The sequence below is a fragment of the Melozone crissalis genome, unplaced genomic scaffold (assembly GCF_028551555.1).
Source record: "Melozone crissalis strain CALT ecotype California unplaced genomic scaffold, PUWL_Pcris_2 ptg000029l_1, whole genome shotgun sequence".
Taxonomy (NCBI): domain Eukaryota; kingdom Metazoa; phylum Chordata; class Aves; order Passeriformes; family Passerellidae; genus Melozone; species Melozone crissalis.
In genome coordinates this window covers 11,262,825-11,285,576 of record NW_026535807.1, presented here as the reverse complement: position 1 = coordinate 11,285,576, position 22,752 = coordinate 11,262,825, and the positions used below count along the sequence as shown (strand labels likewise).

At 40.1% G+C, this 22,752-nt stretch overlaps 1 protein-coding gene across 1 annotated transcript in view; it reads right to left on the bottom strand.

Moving 5' to 3' along the window:
* Positions 1-16,189, bottom strand: part of EEFSEC (eukaryotic elongation factor, selenocysteine-tRNA specific) — a 121,571-nt gene extending 105,382 nt beyond the window's left edge. The window contains exon 1 of the mRNA XM_054280850.1: positions 15,919-16,189. Within this exon, the coding sequence (XP_054136825.1) occupies positions 15,919-16,189 (271 nt within the window). The remainder of the gene's footprint in view (positions 1-15,918) is intronic.
* Positions 16,190-22,752: the final 6,563 nt, after the last annotated feature.

The following is a 22,752-nucleotide window of genomic DNA, read 5'->3' as shown; positions in this document are numbered from 1 at the left end:
TTCCAACTAGAGCTTTGCTTCTCTTCAGCAGGTCAATGTAGAATGGGTAGAAGAGTTACTAATACCTAGTGGGAAGTTGGAAGACAACTACCTCGAGTTACCAGGACTATGTTACATTTTCCCTTAGAGTCGCCTGTCCATTGGAGCATGGTGAACCCCAATTTTGATGCAAGTTTCTGGATTTCTGTGACAGTAATGCAGAAAACTGTCATGATGGTACTCCAGCTGCAGAACATAACCAAATCGAAATAAAAAGGGAGAACAATTAGGTTGTTTCTTCTGTCTTATATTTCAACATACAACTCTACACACATGCAAATTGGGAAATTAATTACACATCACAATAAAAAATTCTGTGAAACTTCTACAGCACTACTACCCTCCAAACCTTCACCATCTCCAAACACCAAAAAGAATTATAATCTTTACCAGAATAGTAGTTGGATCAAGGATGAAAAATAAGATACACGTCCAAAAAGTAGGACAAGCAAACAAGCTCAGTTTTTATGTCAATCTTTATTTCAAGCACCCACATTACTACACAGCCATACGAGTGCAGCATGCAGAAAGAAATCTCAAACAAATCAGTCCCAAACAAATTGCAGATGCCAGTTCTGAGAAAGAAAATACTTTTATTCTCTGCAGTGTACACAGATAATTAGAGCCAAAGTAAACAAGCAATACTTTGGAAAACAAATTTTTCTGGACACATTCTAGGCATCAGTCAGTTACACTGATTTATGCTTTGCTAACTTGCAAATTTCAGCAGAAGGGTAGCTGAAGAGTTAATGCTGCCATTACATTATTCTAGTTAAGGTTTTTAAGACTTTATACTGAACTACCAAGGGAAGTTTTTATATGGAAAAATCACCACAAACATATCACTTGAAAACCACAGTCAAAGCAGTGATATATTTGTTTGTTCTCAGCTCACTTTAACAGAGTTTTCCATGTTTATACACAAAGGCTGTAACTTCTGTTTGTCTTAAAAGATAATTGGATTCACCACTCAAATTTCATTCAAGATTTATTTTGTATTTAGTTGTCTGGCCTTCAGCCCATGGCAGACACCAGGCCCTGCCCAACAATTCACTATCTAATGACAATAGCAAGCATTTTGCATAATTTGTTATTCCACTAAGTCACATCCCATTGTGCTAGAGACCCTTCTCCAACACGCCATTTTCAAGCACAGGGTACTATTTCATACCTCCTGCCAGGCCAGCACAAGGACTTCTGACAGGGGATTTATTTTTATTTAAATTTTTGCTGACTAGGATTGCAGAAGATGCACACCTCATTTCGGAGCAGTCCCAAGGGGTCAACAGCCATGTAAATTTCACATCCCAGCACTTCAGGACAAAACAAACTATATCATGTGGATATGCTATCTAAACTGCCAACACCACAAAGCACTCCAGAAATTGCAGGGTGTATGGCATTTGTGTTTCACATTATTACATTCTCCATATAATTAATAAAAGTCCACTAAAATATAAAAGGTGAAGCTCACCGTAAGGGAAGAAAGCCATGCAAAGTTTAATTACTAAATAAAACCAGGCACAATACTTGTCAGGACTAGAATTTATACTGTGTTAAGATGAGCTGGAATTTAATGATCTATAACCACACCAAGATAAGAGACAGTAGCAATGCCTGAGTAAATGTTGTCCACAGGACTAAGAAAAGGCAAGGTTAAAAATCTAAGTTATCATAATTTAGAGACAGATGACATCTTAAAAAAAGGTTACAGCAGAGTGAGTGCCATAAAGATATTCCAAATTTCACTGGGGGAATATTAGTTTAAAAATAAATACTTTAAATGTTTTGAATTATATAGTTTATTATTTAACATTAGATATTCATGTGAATGAACTTTTCCAGCCAAGGAGTAAAATACAGACCTGGTCTGACTTCATTCTGGTTTGGACCTTAATCCTGCAGTCTCCCTTACTGAGTTCACTTCTTACAAGGCTTCATGGATTCAGAACACCCAGCTGGGCACTGAACTGGTACTTCTACAGAGCTGCAAATATACATGGCACCTCAGAGATAAACACAAAGCAAGGCCCTAGGTTTACAAAGCTCATAGACTAAATTTAGACCCTTGCTCCCTTAAATAAGTCTTTTAATCTCTGACACAACCACGTCATTTTATTGTTTCAAGTTTTATACTTAGAATAGCACAGATCTTTGTGAGGTGAACGTACAGAAACCATCAACATACAAAACCAGGCCCTTTATCTCTAAAAGCCCTCATAAATATAGGAAAAGAGTTTTCAATTATGTATTTTGAAGAATTTCCAAAAGTGGAGTTGTTCAACACAACCCTACATAGAATTTCATAAGACAGCTCAAACACTATACAAACCAGAACATGATTATCTAATCATAGATACTTCAGTAAAATTCAGAGCAAGCCCTTCCAGCATTTTCTCTAGGATGAGTGAACAACCGAATAAAATACAAGTGCTGACACAAAGGAACAAGCATTTTACAAGCAGTAGTAGCAGTTTCTGTAAGCTGAGTTTGTGAGCAGAAACACCTGTGGGTTAAGCAAAACATCACTCAAGCTCAAAACCTTCAACAGGAACAGAACTGTCACAAAGGAGGATCTTCATGAGCTAAGTACAGCAGGTCTCACAGTTTTGCATCCCACATTCACCCTCCTTTTTCATTTAATCATTGAAAACCACTTTTTTTCCTCACAAATCAAAATTTAAATTTTCAAGTTAAAACAAAGGCTGACAGCATCCCCAGGGAAGTGGGAAGAAAGCCTACAGAAAACAAAGTCTGCTCAGAATACACATTGCTCTGCCAGGTTCATGTGACCAGCTCTCAGGAATGCTGGCACTGCTCAAGTTATTCACTCAAAATAAGCAACAAACAGGAATCCTGGATAAACAACAAAACAACATGGAGTGCAAGGCACTAATGCTGCTACTCCAAAGCTATAACAGTAGATTTTAATTCAATTGCACATGGCAAGAGAACACCAGTCCCAGCAAAAATTCAAAGAGCAGCAAATGCAAGCACTGAGCCATCACTCTCTAGCTTGGATGGGGCTCTGGAAAAGAAGCACCCAGAAGTGCAATGAAGTCATCTGCCCCTGCTAATCTAATCTCTGTGACTAAAAGAAGAAATTCCTAAGCATGAATACAAAACAGGATCAAAAGTATATCAAGTATACAAAGAATATTTAAAGATGACATACTTCAGTCCTTCACAAAACCCCTTCTTAGATACTCTTGCCTTGTACGAGCCTTTTTTATATTTTTAATTATTGCTTTTCACATTTTGTTAGGTCTCCTTTCCCATTCATATCTTGTAGACTCAGAGAGCACAATGGTTTCTAAATTGAACTTCCTGACAGCAAGAACTAGAATTACAGAACAAGGGATGGAAAAATCAGAATGAGAATTTCATTTCAAATGAACTTAAGTAAATATACTTGTTATCTAACCACTTTGGCCTTTGCATCAAATGATGGAGACAACTGCTGTTGGAGAAGCCTATAATAATAATAATGGAAGAGAAATACAATGGAACTTTATTAAGTATATTCTTACTGACAATTTACTGTAGACTTAAATTAAATTTTGTTAGAGGATTTCCTTAAAGTACTTCCAATAAATTATTTTTATTAATTATATTTAAAATGTCATAGTTAATTTGCTTTTGAGGAAAAGATTATCTGGCCATTTTGTAAAAATATAACATTGAAATAAAGCATATAAAGAGGAAAAAAGGTATGTAGGTACATAAAATGAAATTGTCTAATGACTGGTGTACATAGAAGAAAAAATCAAATAACCATAGAAATGGATATTTAATTTTTTTCCTCCCTCAATGAAGTAATAAAAACATCTGTTTATATGCTTTTTACTTCTAGTGTCCTGTTAAAAGCAAGGTACTCCTTGGGGCTGGAGAAAGACTTGAGACACCACAAGAGTTCAGGAAAAGAGTTTTTAAAACACTTTTGGCATCTGTAGTAACCATGTTTTAAACCTACCTAATGTTTTCTCTTACTCAGAAAAACAAGAATTCAATGTACAACGAGAAGATTTGCCTCTCTCCAGGACCTAGATTCTATTGGTCAATGGAAAAATTGAATCACAACATCTCAAAGCACACAAGTTTTAGGAAGGGCTTTACCAGCAAAATGAAAGCTTTGAAGTTTTCAGTCCCACGAGAGCAGCATCAATCTCCTCCCTCTGCAGCAGCACTGGGCAGGCAGAGAAGCCCATTTCCCTGCAGCTGTGAGAATAAACTGCAACTCAGGCTTGGATACTGCTGAATCCCATTAGTAATTTCTGGTTTTACCTAGAATTGACTCAATCATATGCAAGAACATAACAAGAAACTCCATAAACCTGTTATCACTTTCCATGTGATCTATTCTCTTCCTAGCTATGCTCCACCATTCTCTTAATGAGGCAAAAATAAATATCTTTAATGCAAAGGAAAAAAAAAAAAACAAAACAACCCAAAAAAAAACCAAGTACAGTGACCAAAATCACTTGCATCAATTTGACAGCAAGTCTTAAGAAAAACAACATTCTTTTACACAGTAAGTTTAGGACTCCCTGGTTTCTTGGTGCAGGGCAAGTAAAGAAACCAACAGCTAAATTTATCTTCACTTTGATTTGTTTGGCTTTAAATTACAACAAAGAAAACATTCAGGCACATTAAGCGGGGCTGGACATTAGCAAAATAATCAACTATATTATACTGCATATAAAGTTAAAAAGAAATAAAAAAGCACACTTAGGGACATACAATGAAAGAACTCCCAAACATCTGCCTCCACATAATTTGTTAGTGAATACAGTTCAGTAATGAAAGCACCTCAAACAAACTTTATAGAAAGACTGAATTTTCAGTCACTTGTTTTGGTTTTTTGTTTTGTTTTTTTTTTAAATAGAATTTAGCTTCAGTTCAAACTCTTTTGTTCCCTTAACCAGAAAAGTATTTTCTCTGCACAAGTTTGATACAGTTCAATTTAACCACATACACTTCTTTTGGTACTTTTCCTAAAAGCTCTATGCAGCACCACAGACAGGTGAATCTGTTCCCACAAGAAACTTCAGTTCAACACCAGTTTTATAAAGAAAAAGCCACAATGGCTGGATATGGTAATACACACCAGAGAGTGAATGGAGACCTCAACTACACATAGGCATCAAAACTTCATCACAGCACTTGAAATAACGGGAGCATCTCAGCTGTTAGTCAGGTGAAATATCCACTCAGAGAAACAAATACTCATGATGGTCCCTCCCACAGGTGAAAACCTTTTAAACAGCAAGCAAATCCAAAGAACAAAATTACTTCCCTAAATAAAACTTATCAGGGGTGCCTGACCTCTGCCTTTTGAATTTTTAGCCATACACAAGAATAAATATTAACTATTATTTATTTCCTTTATTTATACATATATAAACAAACAGATGTAATTTCAGTGTAGAAACTTGCTTTTTCAGGCTTTAAGGATTTTTTAAAATTAGGCATATTACCATATGATTTGAAGCTATTATATAGCCAGACAGGGGCCAGTTTCAGTGTCAAATGCCCAAAGCCAGTCCCTTAGGGGAACAGTACTGCTGACACTTGGTGGCTTTCTGTTGATAAACTTTTTAATACTTTTAACTGAATACTCATCATTTCAGAGATCAGGGAAAGACTCTAATTCGGAATGCTTTTAAGAATGATGATGTTTTGGGATTTCTTTAGTCTTTAAATGTAACCTAGGCACCTAAAATTAGGCACTTCGATTGAACCATTTGAACAAACTTGAACCATTTTCTTTATTCTCTGATAAAATGTGCCTTGGTCAGATCTTTTGATGTCTTTAAAGAATACTGCTAAATTACAGAGTGCAAGCTCAAAATGTTTTCTAATTAATGTACAGTTCATTTTTTTCATACATCTTCAGAGTTAGGGAACAGTACAGTCCCCAAAATTGTACACATACAGAACAGCACATTAAAGCCAAAGAACACAAAATACTTATGTCAATCTTTCCATCACACAGCAACACTGCTGCATGCATACATTCCAATTTTTACAGGACAGGGCAATCTCTCTACAAAGATATCTGCAATTCTTTGCATATCCACATTCACCCAACCACACTGGGTTCCACCACAACCAGCCCCACCACACTGGTGCTGTCCTTCAAGCTGCTGAACACCTCCAGCAAGCATTTTTAGGGTTAACAGCAACACCTGCTGATGAGTCCCAGGCCCTTTGCATGGGAGCATGTCACTGTCACATTTTCTCAAAAATCCCTTCGCCAGGATTTCTTCTCCTGGGAAGTTGAGAAGCCTCAGAGAAAAATGGAAATAATAATCATCTGATTGCTTCTCCTCTGATAGCTGCTTTGGAATGTGTTTTGGAAATTGCTTACCAACAGGTGCATGCTTGACTGGTTTCCTGTGAATTGTTTTTACTTAATGACCAATTACCATCAGTTGTGTCGGACTCTGAGGAGTCAGTTATGAGTTTTTCATTATCATTCTTGTTAAGCCTCCTGTCTGTATTCTTCTCTTTCTTTAATATAGCTTTAGAATAGTATTCTTTTAGTATAATATAATATCATAAAATAATAAATCAGCCTTCTGAGAACACAGAGTCAGACTCTCATCTCTCACCTCGTCCTGGGGACCCTCAGGAACTCAACAGGATCTTTCACAGAAACTCCCTCAGCCCACATTTAGTGCCTCTCCCCTGCTGTCCCAGCAGGTGACCAGCACACCAGAGCTGCTGCTGCTGCCACTCTCACCCGAAGGGACAGCCCAGAGGCAGCGAGGACGGAGCTGTGCCACTCTGCACTCTGAGCCTCTCTAAATCATCGCACACACCGCAATGGCAGTGTGCACAACCACTGCCAGAACACCACACACAATCCCCCCAAAGTCAACCACAGGTTCAGGTAATCATGACCTCTCCTTTTACAACATAAATGCATAATTTCCACACCACTCTTTGATGAAGGGACTACAGACTTAAAAAGAGGAAACAATTACAGTCATTAGAATTTCACCCAAGCGTGAGATTTAATCTCAGGCCATGGTCTTGCCAATGGCTGTGGGGGTCTCAATGGAGACAAAACTGCTCTGTGGGAGAAAAAAATGCCTTGATGATGACATTAGTCAGCAAGAGAGACTGAGCTTTGTCTTCCATCCAACAGCACAGTCAAATACAAGGAAACCATTTTCCCTCCCCCTCTTCTGGATCCTAAAAAAGAAAGCTACAATTTTGTTTTTCTCTCTGAAATGCGGTTTTTGCATACTTTGGAACACTTTCTTTCCCAAAGCAATACTGCTGCAAGGCTAGTTTTTAAAATAAGAGAAGTAAATTTAAGCATAAATAAACATCTATGACAAAAAAAACATTTCTTATGCCTATCCTTATTAATGTGATAGGCTAGTTCTATCAACAACTCTCAAACACTCCTATAGCTTTTTTTTACCCAACAGGTCCTTCAAGACCATTACAAATTTTACATATACAGGAGAATCATATCTAAAGCATGTTCACCTGCTCTACAGTGCATTTAATGGAAACAAGACAGGTAAAACTTGGCTGAAAAAAATTATGGCAGAGTTTAACAACTAATACAAGCTCCTGAGACCCAAGAATACCAGATTACTCTCATATGCCAATCACATGTTTCATCCCAAATAAGACAGAAAACAAAGGAAAACATAAGCACAAAAACCAAGAAAGTGCTACAGGCAACAATATTAAATTCATTTTTCCAGTACTGCAGAACAAGCCGGATCTGCAGTGGACAAGAGTCGTCATCATTATTCTTTCTATAACATGAAGTAAGGAGCTTCACAACAAAACCATATGCGCAAATGAATCATCTCTTCTCTAGAGCCTGAAGTGAGGGAGCCTGGATTCTTACCCAGACCAACATAAATCTCAAAATTCACACTTCAATTTTTATTCCCCCTTATCATTCTTTACCTCCATGACACTCCTGAATACAATTTCTTCATTTTTATTTAAGCTACCCTGTCTATTCCATTTCCTCTCCTTCTACTATCCACCAATTCCTTCTGCTGCTCCATGAAACAGAAATACATATTTATTATTGTTTGTCTGGTCCCAACTAGTCATAGTGTTGCTAATGCTGATAATTACAATCTAATGTAGGATTAATCAGCCTAAGTTTGAAACTGAGATTGTCATTCAATTTGGAAGCCAATACAAACCATTTCATGTTCACTTGAAGAGATTAGATAAACTGCATGAGAACATTTTGGTAAAATAATTGATAAGGAGATAGGAAATAAGAATTATTGGTATTTACTTAGCCTGCAACACTTTCTGGAAGCAAATAGTTTAAAGGAAGAACTTCAACACAGCTCCCTAATCTGAATTTCACAGATAGCACAAGGAATATTTTCTCACAGAATGCAGAGCATCTCTGCAATCCCAGCTATCGTGTGAGCTGTTCGAGTCTCTTTGCTGAAGCTCACAAGGGTAATTTTAACTCAGTTTTACCCCATGAGGAGCTGAGACCCACAGAACACAACATGTTCAAGAATCCAGCTGGAAATGACCACTGCAGAACAGCTGTCCCTGCCCTTCAGCTTCCCAGGCCAACTTTAGGGTTCCAGACAGAAAACTCACTGGCACAAGGAAAAACAACTTTGATTACACTTAAAGGACTTAAGCAATGACAGTGTACAGGTTTGGTTTGCACCCTTAGTGAGATATGTGCTTTACAATTATAACCTCACTTCTTCCATCCACATTTTGTTTTCCTAGGGGTTTTTATAAACAGTACTTTACAACAGCCATGCAAAACATGTATTATTTTAAGTACAAAAACTCCAAAATAAATATATTAAGAAAATTCAGTTCATGGCTCCATCAAGCTAGCTGGCTATTAAAAATAGGTTTATACATAAATAACATATCATTCTGCTTATATCTAGCATCTACTAATTGAAGACAACTTTTAAATCAAGATGCAGAACCCATACAGTAGAATCTTATAAGGCTGGTTTGTTGATTAGCAGACCACTGAGTTGCTCAATTGTACTATTTAGCAAGCAAGCGTATCCATCATCAGTAAAAATGCTACTTTGAAAAATGTGCTTTAAATTTACTTTGACAAGGGTAATTTTAACTATAAATATGCTCCATGTTTTACAGTAAGTTGTTCTAGCTTTTATGCAGTTATTTATAATACTTCACTACATTAGCTAATATTTTAAAGCATCTAAAAGTTGATTAACAAAGCTTCCCTGCTCTTCCAAACAGCTTACAAAATAATTTAAAGCAAGAATAAACATGAAGCAAAAGTGAAAAGTGGTTATTTGATGAATGCTTGCACACAGTATGCTGGAACAAAGAAATTCCATTTTAAAACCAATAAGAAAAATGATCAAGCAGACTTGAACAGCATAATTACAGTGCTTGGTTATTAAGTTTTCCTGAGAAGCTGTCATGGTTTAGTGTCAAATAACAAAGTGTCAAATAGCACAGCTTTGTTGTATACAAGCAAACAAACACAACCACTCAGCAGCTTTGTAGAAAAATTGTCATATATTAGCAAGGGACAATTTCACATTCAAAAATGTTTCAATAAACCCACTCCTGGTTAAAATCTACACTTTAGATTGAGAATTCCATTATAAATCACATCTTCCAAACATGAAATGCATAATTATTTTTATCTTTTAAACCCCACACAGAAACCAATACATTTCTGACAGGATTCTAAGAAGCAGCAGAAGAGAAGGTGATTATTCACTATAACTTTTGATATCAGGAGAAAATGGGTCTCTTGCTCCTTGTAAACTACTTGACCCAAAAAATGAATAGAAGACTCCTCCTGCTCCAGTCTCTAATACTGTCTAAGAGCTGTTGTGTAAGTTTAGGAAGTTGTTGAATGTGTAACTTTTACCGCGAAATCAGCTTCAAGTCAAAACTGCAGAAAAGGGCATAGAACAGAAATAATAGTAATCCCTTTCCACTGTCACATCACTCACAAAACCCACAAAAACAAGAAGTAATGCAATACATAGAAAGTTAGAGCTATTACAGTTATGATATGACAGATAAAAACTCCACAAGATCCCTATTTTAAGGAACCCTGATACACCCCTCCAAGTTTCATTCTACCCAATATCACACAACAAATCCTGTTTCACACAGTAGTGGTTCAGAGCAGATTTAGTACAACTCGATTCCTTTTACCCAGTTATTTACACACATGGGGAAATGAGGAAGGAAATAAGAGACTTGTACACAATAAATTCCATGGTTCTCACATCAAACCAGTTGTTTTTTCTCACCTGTTACCTGTGTCTCATGTCAAGTGTAAGACAACACCCCACACGCTTTTATTGCCTAAGGTACAAAAAGCACAACCCAAATTATAGATGAAATAAGACTAACCTTCCTTAAAACACAGAGGATGTTTTCTTTAAGAACAAGAAAATTAACCCGGAGTTGCGTTCCAAATCGTGTACTTAATTCTGCTTCGATTCACAGTGAGGTCACTCCCCCCAGGCTGACCTGTCACCCAAGTACTTATCCCTGAGATCCTGCAATGCAAGCAAACACTGCCCTCTTGTGCACTGCAGCATCCAGGAGACAAAGTCCCATTTCCAGGGTTGCGGACACCACGCAAAGTTTTTATACTGGTTGCCCTTCTTCATGCATAATTTAAAAAAATGTAGTTTTCATTTAAAATGTCAATAAAAATACTCCTTCGTGTTGTCAGACAAGTATCTGGCACCAGCCAAATTATAGGGACCAAAAAAAAGACACTCTTTCAATTTCATTCAAGGAAATAAAGTTTATTTGAAATTTTAATACAAAGCAGTGTCAGCAATTCACAAGCACCATGAACCCAAAGAGTCTAATAGGTTTTAGAAAACATTCCCACTGGTGCTAGCTGAAGTCCCTTAACAAGTACTTCCATAACATCAACCACAACATCAAGATTTGTGGATAGGAATTACATTACACAAGATGTATGTTAATTTTATTTTTTTTCCACCAGAACAGGGTTCATTATGTTACTCTCACTTCCAACTGGCAGCCAAAGATCTCAAGGCTTTCTGGTGACTCCTCTCTGAATAGAATGATATCCACTAAATACAAGGTACTCTTTCCCTCCAGAGGTTTCCCTTCTTTGACATCTGTACTCAACAGCAAGTCATCCACATATATATCTACAACTATACAACTCTACTTGCTCACTCACCTAGAATAGAAAAAAAACAAGAACTGTCACATCTTCACAAAGATCTCAACAAACAAAGGCTCACATTGACAGAAGGGTGTTTTCATGGCAGTAAAGCAAAGGTAACCCCGAGTTTACAAATCCTCTTAGAAGCTTATAACAAACTCAGCAAAACAACTAATCTGTGATAAAAGGTGGGGATTTTTTGTGATATGTTAATCTTACAAATAATCTGCATCTGACTGAATTTGAATGCTGGTAGCAAGACCACATTTCCCTTGATCTCCCAGGCCTGTTTTCATTGTACTCATTTGCATCAGCAAGACATGCTTTTGCTATGCTCATTTCCCCCTCTCCAAGCTCTAGTGCAAGTTCAAAAGTCTTGGCCCTTCCAATGTATCAGGTATGAATTAATACCCTTCCTTAGCCGAACACAGCAGCAAAGTGGAACCAGACACTTGCAAGGCAGTGTGCTTTGAAAGGAACTGCAGGGACAAATGGTGACAATGAAGTTCTAGTTATAAAGTAAAAAGGTCAAAGGTTCAGACAGGCATAAGGATTACAAAACTACAAGTTTGTCAGAGTTCCCCCCAGCCCGGGTTTAAACAACCACGGTCAAGCAGTAGTGTTCCAATTAAAACCCCATAAGGATACTTTGTCCTTTGAACTTCATAGGGGGAAAAAAAGAGACAATTTTCTGATTTAGAAGTTGTTTTGAGGACCCATCTCAAAATCAAACAGATAAAGGGCATCCAACAACAGCTCACCTAAAGCAAACACTCAGTAACCCTTGGCTGCCTGTGTGGGGGAAGCTGGGATGAGGTAATCATGTTCTCCTATATTAGTGTGCTGACCCTTTGTAGGGCATGAAATTAACCATCAGCAAGGAAAAAATCTGCTACTGCTTAAACTACTTTGCTACGCAAAGTGGTCTTAAAATGAAATATGGGGATTGAATTTCGTCTGGCAGATTAACTTGTCTAACCTCTCTGCAGGCATCCCTTCCTGCTGAACTCATTTGAGAAACCATTCCAGACCCTACTGGTGCACAGGCCTGTGACAAACAAATGTAAAAGCAACACTTATTTTATTTCAATGACATTAACATCAGTTTTGTGGAAGATGAGGAGCCAGACATTAACAAAAGAACAGAAGTTTAAAAACCCCATAGTGCTGTGACAGAAACTACCCCATCTCAGAGTGAATTTTTACCAAAAATACCAGCCTAAATCTCTACAGCAACAGAAGAATGCAGTAGTGACAAATATCAGTCCTGCATCTTGCAATCATTCCTTGAGTGCACAAACCAAAGTGTAAGGCAGATCTGGGTGCTTCTTACTGCTTGGCACAAGTCAGACACAAATGTTGCCTTGCTTGAGACAAGGTCCTGCTAAAGCACAGGAAAAGTCTGAAATTGTGTTTTAAAATAAAGAGTTCTGTTCTTATTGTTTGAAAGAGTAAGACAGAAATACAGAGCACAGTCCAAGCCACACAGCTACCCACAATAACTTAATGCCTTCCTGCCACAGACTCACAAGAGCCTTAGGAGAATATAAACCAGTATGGTTTGAATACAAGTGAAAGGCATGATGAAGTACACCAAGTGACTATTACTTATTCCTTTCCAACCTTGACTATCACCTTCCATCTGAAACTTAAACAAAACATCTTGGGTGAAACTGTCTGCAACATTTCCCATTCCCAGCATGCAGGTAAAAAAAAAAAAACCAAAAAAACCATCCAAAACAAAACACTTTTGATTTAACATTTGATATGTTTTGTTTTCAAGGACAAGCTTTGCAAGAAAAATGTTGCCACACAGAATGAAATACGACTTCTATTTTTCATTCCAATTGGTTACTGCTCAAATATTCTGCATTCATTTAATCCTAAGGTATTGTGTCTGAACAAGCATCTTGTGAGTGACTGGGTGAAGTACTCACAAGGTCAAGCACTACCTGGCACAGCATGACAAAAATGCAATGCTAGATTCTGACATGAAAAAATCCACTTCAGGAATTAGCTACATACAGAAATATGTTAAAGAGTGGTAAATAGTAACATTTAACCTGCGAGCAGATTTATCAGTTTGTACAGCAAAGGAATTAACCCTTAGAGCACTCTGGGAGCACAGAAAAGATGAGAGCTACTAAACAGAGATAACCTGGGACACCACTGGTGAAAATGGCACTTTGGAAGAGAAGAGGCAGAGAGTGACTCCTCAGATGGAAACCCTTGAGCTCCTCACCTCATGGGAGACCTGAGTGAACAATGCTGGTGCTACCCTGCCACAGCAGAGGGTGCTTCCATAAGCTAGGAGCAATCAAGGGGAAGCCAACTAATTTATCCCACCTTCAGTGAAAAAAGAGAACTGCAAACAAGAAGATGCACTAACATTTTCACAGCAGTAGCTTCTCCTGTAAACAGCAAGCACAGACTAACAGAGGTCTGAAGTAGCCCTCTCACCTCTGCTGTCACTCCACCTTCCAAATCCTCACATCCAGCTCCCTTGCTCACAGGCATTCTAGCTTTTCTGCAGATCAACTTCCACCTGTAGCTAGCCCAGGATTTCAATTCAGAACAGTGACATTTTAAAGAGGTCTGGGAAATCTGAGGTGCAGAACACAGAAAGATAAAGCACTTTGCACTTATGTCTTAATGAAAAACCATACATAGAGAAAACATGTAGTAACAGGGAAATCAGACAATCTATCAAAAAGAAAAGGGTAGTGGCATTCTTGGTTGCAGAGAAAATGTTTGGAATGGTGAACCCTTAATGCTTAGTAACAAGGAAGTAGATGAAAATAACCTAAATTTTTCAAGTACCACTATCTGGGAGGACTCACTTTCCATTCCTGAAGTGATGAAAAAGTTGGCATTATTGAAACACACAAGAACACCAAAGAATGTATCCTGTTACACAGGACATGCTACACTTCAGTTTGAGTTTCACCAAACCACACCAAACCTGTAAGCACCTAAGTAGTCCCACAGGCACAGATCAGGTTTTATCATCAAGGTTTCACCTTTCAAACCTGATAGTAAAAAAAAAAGCATTCACTGTCAAAATACATCTATTATCAAGCAGAAAACTGAAGTTCCTAATTCTTTAAACTATTAACACAATACTAGAACCCTTTCTTAACATACAGAATTGCAGTAAATCACACTAATCAACTCTTTTACTTCAGCAAAATGCATAACCTGGCATAAGTGGAACTAAGCAAGTTTGATGTGCTTATGTGTCTGAATTACCATCCAGAAAGAATTATTTTTGCTGGGAAGAAAAGTATCATCGTCTCATCCCATCCATGCCTTCCTTCTCCCTGCACAGCCTATCAATAAGCAAATCTGAATAACTTATTCAGCTGTGACTAGATACTTTAAAGATCTTCATAAAAATAACAGAAAGCAATGAGAAGTCTGTGTATCAAACAACCACCCCAAATAAGTGTTAAAGTTACTGAAAAACAGAACTGCTTGAAGCTGATCTCTAAGTTTTCCCATGTCCCCTCCATGAGAAAGTTCACACCATCCAGAGTAGCTGCTTCTGGCAGAAAGCAATGTCTGACTACAAGTGACTCTTCAGTACATCCAAGAAACATCTGCCAAAGTCAACTTTGCTCTTTAGAAGATAATCAGGTGCTTACAATTACTAAAGAATAATAAGGGCTTGCCAAGTACAAGAAATGAGCACAAGACCGCAGGTTTCTGGAATTAAGCACACGGGCACGCCTCCCCTGCAGCTGTGGAGCACACGGGTGTGAAACAGACCATTTTACTGCTGCTGAAACTCACAAATAAGTAAATATTTATTATCCTACCCACAAGAAGTGCAAACAGCGTTACCACTAATGCAACTTACAAACAGCACAATTGCTCAAAAGGAGGTTAAATTCCCACATCGCGACAAGTAACTCAGCCCGAACCTCCGTCTAGCCAAGAAACGTCCTACAAAACAACCACCAAGCTGTCATTAAAGAGACACCGGCAGAGGAACTGAACTGGCAGCGGATCCCCGCAGTTACAACAACCTGTGACCACTTTAAACCCCAGCAGCTGTGACTGCATCATCTCCTTAGTCAAGCACCGAGCACCTCTCAACACTCTTTAGAAGAGATGGAAGGAGGAGGCAGAACAAGGTGAACTAATTTTAAATGAGTCCTAACGCAAACCAAATTAACCTTCTGACATAATCTATGAAGAGTTACCAAAATCTACAAAATTATTTCTAAGCCTAAAATTATCATGCTACTACTCCCTCGTCCTCCAAGACAACATCTCAACTACAGACAACATCCAACTCTGACAGCTTTAACAGGAGAAAAACCAGCAATTTATAGGGCTGTTCGATGCCATTAATAAGCCTCCATACACAATAAATGAAACTTTTTTCTAGTAAGTGTAAGAAACCTGAGCACACCTGCCCATTCAAACAGCACTCCAAGAACTCACGTGTACAGAGTGCTTTCCTATGAGCACAGTTTGTTTTACTTGACGAGCAACTACGAGCAAGCCCAGCAAAGTCACAGGTCCGTGAAAAACCCGTCTCGCCCCGTCCCCTCGGTCTGGGCACAGCGGACACCCCGGCTCCCGGCGGCCCCGCTCCCACCGCGGACACGGGCGGGCACAGCCCCGCGGGGCCCGGAGCGCCCCGGGAGGCACGGCAGCCACCGGGGCGGCCCCCGTGCGCCCCCCCTTACCGCCGATGATGGTGCGGATGAGGGAGGCGTGCCCCGGGCAGTCCACCAGCGTGAGCTGCAGCTCGCCGGGCCCCGGGCCCAGCTGCGGCGGCAGCTCGGTGCGCAGGCAGGAGAAGCCCAGGTCCAGCGTGATGCCCCGCGCGCGGCTCTGCGGCGCCCGGTCGAAGGCGGCGGTGGAGCCGGTGGTGCTGAGCGCCCGCGCCAGCGCCGTCTTCCCGCTGTCGATGTGGCCCAGCACTCCCACGTTCACGTTCAGCACTCGGGCGGCCATGGCGGCGCTGCACCCGCACGGTCCGTCCCCACAGCGCCCCTGCGCAACGCGGGCCCCGCCGCCGCCGTTCCGCCCGCCGGGGGCCGGTGCGCGGGCAGGGCCGAGCGAGCGCCGGGCACGGCTGCTCGGAGCCGGCGCGGTTCGTCCGCTCCCGGCCGGGGATGAGGAGCACCAGCCGGGCACACACCCCAGCTCACCTCACCTGAGTTTCACTGCAGACGATGTACTTCACTCATGAGCTGTCTTAGCCTAGGTGTGAAAACCGACGCAATCCCAGGACGCCTCAACCAAACCTCTTTCCTCGCCTCCCGACCCGGAGTCGTCTCCGGACAACGCTCAGAAATCTGCGGAGCCAACCACAGCTTCATGGCAGTTGTGGTAGAATCTACCCCACTCGCTGACTTCGAAAGCTGGTCCTCTGTAAAATCATCCTAATCATTAAGAAGCTATGAGCCTTTTAAGCTAAAGAAAAAGGGCTCTCCCCCTCCTTAATGATATGCCTCAACTAAACCCCCTCAACTAAGCCCCTGATTATTTATCATGCTCACTTCATGACTCACCTTCTCCTTAATCATCCAACCTAAACTCCTATCATTGGTATCGATAAATCCTCCATCCTGCAAACCACCTCTCGCCCCAAGCACCACTCCCTGAACTTGACCACGAACCTAAACTTCTTTGATCAGTTTCAGGGAGTACCAATTTCAGCAGGTTACCTTAATGCCCATCAGCTGGGCCCCCTCCCCATGTGCTCCCGGCCTGAAGGGGGCATGGGATTTACCCTGAGCACCCGCACCTTCGCTCACACCTCGCCCACGCTAATTAGACACTGCAGCTGCTTAAACACGCTCACTGCCACATCACCCCTCCATTCTGCCCCCAATCAAGCCCCGGTGCTGCTGGAACTGTGGTGATCAGGTTTGATTTCAAAGTCACATGGACATTGCAAACCCACGTGAAGAAGAAGGTCACGTTTGGATCATTTACTCACCTTACACTTAATAAATTCGAGCCTTCAATTAATTTTCCTCTAAAGGGATATCTAAGTTAGGTTAAATGCTGCATTAAAAATCATATCCTTAATGAATGAAGAATCCAAGATTATTAACAGTGGTGAACAGACCTCCTGGTGAGCACCGCTGCCACCACCAAAACAGACAACAACAAGCAGATGAACATTGGAGAAGCCTGAGGGCATTTTAGAGGCTAAGGGCGTGATTCCTTCACTAATTTAAGTCGCTTCGCTTTACAGATTACCTAGGGAGATAAATGCTCTACAGGATAAAGCTTAACACGTGTGCTCGGCATTTCAACAGTGACTAAGCAGCCCACAGTACCTCTTCAAATGATGAAGCTCTTTACAAGCCAAGAAACCAAGACTGTGTCATGGACTTGGGCTTCCTACAGGTGTCAAAGTAGACTAGATTTGTTCTATATTCTACTTTTTATTTTTTCTTTGAGGGAAGTGCAGTTGCTTTTCTGCTCACTCTGTGCAGTAATACGTATTGCTCATAGTAATAACATTCACACCTGAATAACTAATGAATGAGCCAGAAGTGTAAAATGACTTGTCTAAGGCTATTGTCAACATCACGGATTTGGTTTTTAGGCTTTGACTCCAAACTCCAGGCTATTTCCTACAAAGAAAATTGTTTTATTACCAACAGTTTCAATATTAAAAAGTTTGGTTTAAAGCTGGGTGCAAATTATTCCTCCTTCCTAAACACATGGAAGTCAAGATGACAGAATCAAATGAAAAAGTGGAAAAAAACTGCATTTCTTCCTAGCACTCAGTGCTATTTGAGAGACAACTGTCTTCCTGAAGGAAAGACATGAACTCTCAAGGAACAGGGAGCTAGCCTAGCTAATCAGCTTCTTGAGCAGAATAGTTCAGCCTGATGGAATCTCTGTCATGGGAGCCAAATTAAGCATAATGTCACTTTTCAGACCAAGTTCCCAGGCTTTGAATAGTTTCCTGTTAAATCATAAGGCTCATATACACTTCCTTGTGCTGAATATGTTACATTAATGTGCACTTGCAAAGGAAAGGGAAAGTTTACATCAATTCCCATAAGGCCCTAAAAAGTTAGAATCCACACAGATATCCCTGTATCATATAACCTACCCTTTAATTATTTTCTTTTAGCATTATTAGATGAGTTCAGAAGGAAGAGGTGGGAAAAGATCTGATTTTCAACCAGAAAAGGTAGTATCCAGAAATCCTCTCGAAACATCTAAAATAAAAGCTATTTTTCAACAAGCCTTGACAATGTAGAAAGGTCTAAAACTTTCTACAATTCCTGAGAAAACTGGCAATGAGGTCAATGAGGACCCATTTCAATACTCACATGTAAGAGGCCACAGCAGGACTCACCTGAGACCCATTTTGGTCTGCCAGCTTAACAAAGAGATGCATTTTGCTCAGCCAGAATTTAGAGGGATACTGGATAGAAATTATGGGATGAAAAAAATATAATTCTTTCTGTTAACGATAGCTAAGGAAGGATGACAAAAATCTGCAGGAAAATGGTTTTCATTCCACTCCTCACATAACAATATTGGCCCTTCTTTTACTCCTGAGTGACCTGCAATAAGGAGGAATAGAAATGGAGGTTTAATTTTATCCTTTTAGACACAGAAAAGATTTGCAAGTTTCTACATAGCGAAGCAGTTGCTCTTCTGTAGAAGGAATGAAAAAAACTCAGTGCCTACATCTTTGTTGTTACCACTGAGATCATACCTCTGTCTCCAGGGTTTTAAAGCCTGTGGGTCTGATTTTGTCACATATCATTTGAGGAAATATCAGAGTGCACATAGTACCTGTGAAATTAATAACTTCAATCACCAATATCAAAGAAGAAATATGATAAAGACAGACAAAAGCACTTTTATTCAGCATTTAGAAAGGTCCATTCTGTTAGCTTAAAAAGTTTTACAATTAATTACAAATTTTGAAATTAAGGTGTGGCATTCAGTAGTTCACATCACTCCTATTCCTTTGAAGAGCAGAAAAATAATCAGTTTCTTTTGCAGGAAACAAAACAAGACATGACCACTATCCCCACCACTCCCCACCCCTACATGAAGGTCCCTACATGAGAGGGAGAGGGAAACCTGGCAAAATGAGAGAATCCCAACTTCTCCAGATTTTTCTATATCCCTCCCAAAATTTGTAGCATTTAGCTGTTTTCCCATAAATAAACCATTCTCCATCCCAGTTGTTCTCTCCTATATGGAATTTCTTCCTTAAAACATGTTCACTTTAATGCTCAAGTTTATGGACTCATGGGAGAAAGGGCAGGAAGTCAGACTTTTGGGATAGGGTAAAAATGTAAAGGTCATTCACACACACACACATATACTCTCTCTCACTCCAAAAATAATACACTATTTGACAGTTTCAGGATTCAGCATGTCCCACTGAAATTTGAAAGCTTATGTGAAACTAGGCTACGTCCTGTAACCTCAAACATTTAGTCTAGGAAAACAGCTCTCAGGTCTCCAGCTCCCACCTCGGGTATCGCATGACGTCTGTGCCAAACAGAGGACCTCAAACCAGGGGGCAAAAGAAACCTTGGTAAAATGAGTTGGTTAAACCTGGGGAATAACAGTTCAGACTGTTAGTGAGAGGTATTATTTTTTCTGGTTAGCTGGCTAGTGAAATATTAAATTATACTCAAAGCATCCATAGAAAGAGCTGGGCAGGATGGTTGTACAACTGACCTATGTTCCATCCAGTGGCCTGGACAAAGGAGGAAGACTCATGTTTGCAATTGAATTATTTTATCCTTCCTCTCTAACACATTAACTAGTTTTAAAAAAATCACAGATAATCATGTAAAAGTTGAGGTTTTATATTTCCTCGTACTGATGCATCACAACACAAGACACCAGCTATAAAAGATGATACACAATGTGGAAGTTTAGTTCTAAACTTCCCAGTAGTTCCACTTGTACCCTGCTCTTCTTGGGGAATAAACAATTAATCCTGTGTGGTCTAAAGGATTATTGTTTATTTTCCCTCATATGAATATCCTCTTTTGCCCCTCTTTAACTGTAGCTTCAGGACAATCCTCAAAGAACATATGGAATGAGTAAAACAGTCAATACGATGAGCAATGCCAAACCTGCCACAGTTAATACCTATGAGCAAATAAGAGGGAGAAGCCAGCCTTACATTTATCCAGCAAACTATTTTTTACTTTTATTTCTATTGAGATATCATCTTCTACTACAAACACAAGCCCAAATAATTTTAATCATGTTTTCTGCAGGCCAATATTAAAATTGTACCTTCATTGTGGCAGCAGATTTTATTTACTGAACAGCAATGGTCACTAGCAGACAGAAGTTTTAGGCCCTAAATGCTGAGTTTGAGACATCTTATTGCTGTAGACAAACAATTAACACTCTGTTTGTTATCCACTTTAAGCAGAAAAAATCCCTAATTAATATTTCCAAAGTTAAAAGAATCTTATGTAGCATATCTGATTTTTATAGACATAGAATATTTCTATCCTTCCTCCAAGGTACAGTGAAAATTAACAGCAATTCTCTATTCCTACCATCTACATTCCTGTATATTGAATTTCACCAAAAATAAATAAGCAAATATTATTAAATAGACTTTGAAATGCCATAATCTCAAAAACAGGTCTTGTTGCAACATCAAACAAGATAACGTGGACCATATGGACAAGTTTCAGTCTAAGTTAACAAATTATTATGTATTTCACCCTTTTGAGAAGGAGGGTCATACCTAGCCTGAACCCCTTGATAGCAACACCCCTGCCTTCAGAGCTCTTACCAGACTTGCTAATTATTCTTCCAGAACTGGCAGAAACTTGAACTCTGACCAGACTTACCCACAGCACTTGGGGCAGTTTAATGCACTGGAGAAATCAGAGTTGTATATTTGCTCTTTTACAAAGGAAAAAGTCTGGAGCTCAGTACCATTAGGTGTTTGTATTCTGCGACTAATATGACCCTGAGAGGATGTAGAGAGTCTAATGACATACACACTTTTCTAATTATTTAAAGAATAGCTCATATTTGTTAGTCAAAAATTCTTAGCTGAACGGTTCTATAGCAGGATACCCTTACAAAGGTGCTGAACCACACATGTGTGCAATTATATTGTAATTACAAATTTAAACTAGAGTATGTAAATATGAACTGACAGAACAATTAACAGAAAAAGCAAGCAACAATAAGCAAAGTCTTTTCTTTGCCAAATTACATTTATAACAAAACTAATGGAAGCTCTTGAACAAAGAGGGAATGAATAGCATGTATATGGTTCACTGGGCTTTTGCAAATTGAACCATAACTCCCATTCTCCCTAAAACAGCTCTCTGAGTTTGTGCTGTCACAGGACTGCTTGTGCAACTCCCCTGGCAGTGCACAGGAAAGCCAAGATGGCACCAGACATCAGTCCTGCCTCATACCACATTAATCCACTGGCTTCAAACACTGCAGACACAGACATGGTTTTACAATCACAGAAAACTCTCTGTATCTATGGGAAGAGTCCCTTGTCTTTTTTTCTGTGGGAGAGATCACAATACCTACAACAAACAGAACTCACTGGAACTGCAGGCTCCCAGATGCCATCTAAAATTTCACTGTCAGTGATCTCCACATGAAGCTTTTAAACCCCACACAGAAGGTACAGGAGTCACCACCAAGCCCCAGTCAGGAGCTGTAGCATCACAGACCTTGGAAATACAGATGTTTCTGCCAGGCCATGAAAAGAACTGATGGGAAGCTGGAGTGGTTTCACCCATTTCAATTGCTCATATCTGTATCAACTCTCAAATTCAAAAGCTCATAAGGAATATGTGCTGTAGGTGCAGCACATGTCACAGCCTCTAATGCTTACAGGAAGGCTTTCAAGATGTAGAACAGAATTATTCTGCAGTTTCACTGAGCGCTAGAAACAGTGAGCAACACCGGGCCAGGTGAGAGACCACCCCGCTTTCCTTGGCAGGGGAGGTGGACGAGGTGGTCTCCAGTGGTCCCTTCCAATCTTAACGATTTTGTGAATCTTTGACAAAGCTTTAGAAAACACCCTGGGAAAGCCTCAGCTTATTTTTGTGAGCCAAAGCCAGCCGAGGTTTTGATAAGGCTCAGGGGCTCCTGGCGCACTGTCAGCGGCTGTGGGCGGGCAAGCGAAAGGACACGGAGCCAGGGGCAGGACACCGAGCCGAGGGCACCCAGCACTGCCCCAGCCCCGGCAGCAGCACAAACGCTGGCTCCAGAGCCACATCGGATTGGAGAGAGAAAGAAAGAAGGAAAGAAAGGAAAGAAGGAAGGAAAGTGGTCCTGGTGCTGCAGGGCCAAGAAACCTGCGAGCAAGAATGAGCTGGTTCCGCCTGCACGAGGGCTCCGCTCGCCTCTCTCCAAACCCCCCTTGCCGATTCAGAGAATCGCAGAACCGCTTCGGTTGGAAAACTCCTCCGAGCTCACAGGGTCCAGCCTATGAGGGGTCACCACGTTCTGAACCAGACCCTGGCACCGAGTCCAGCGTTTCCCTGAAAGACTCCAGGCACAGCCACTCCACC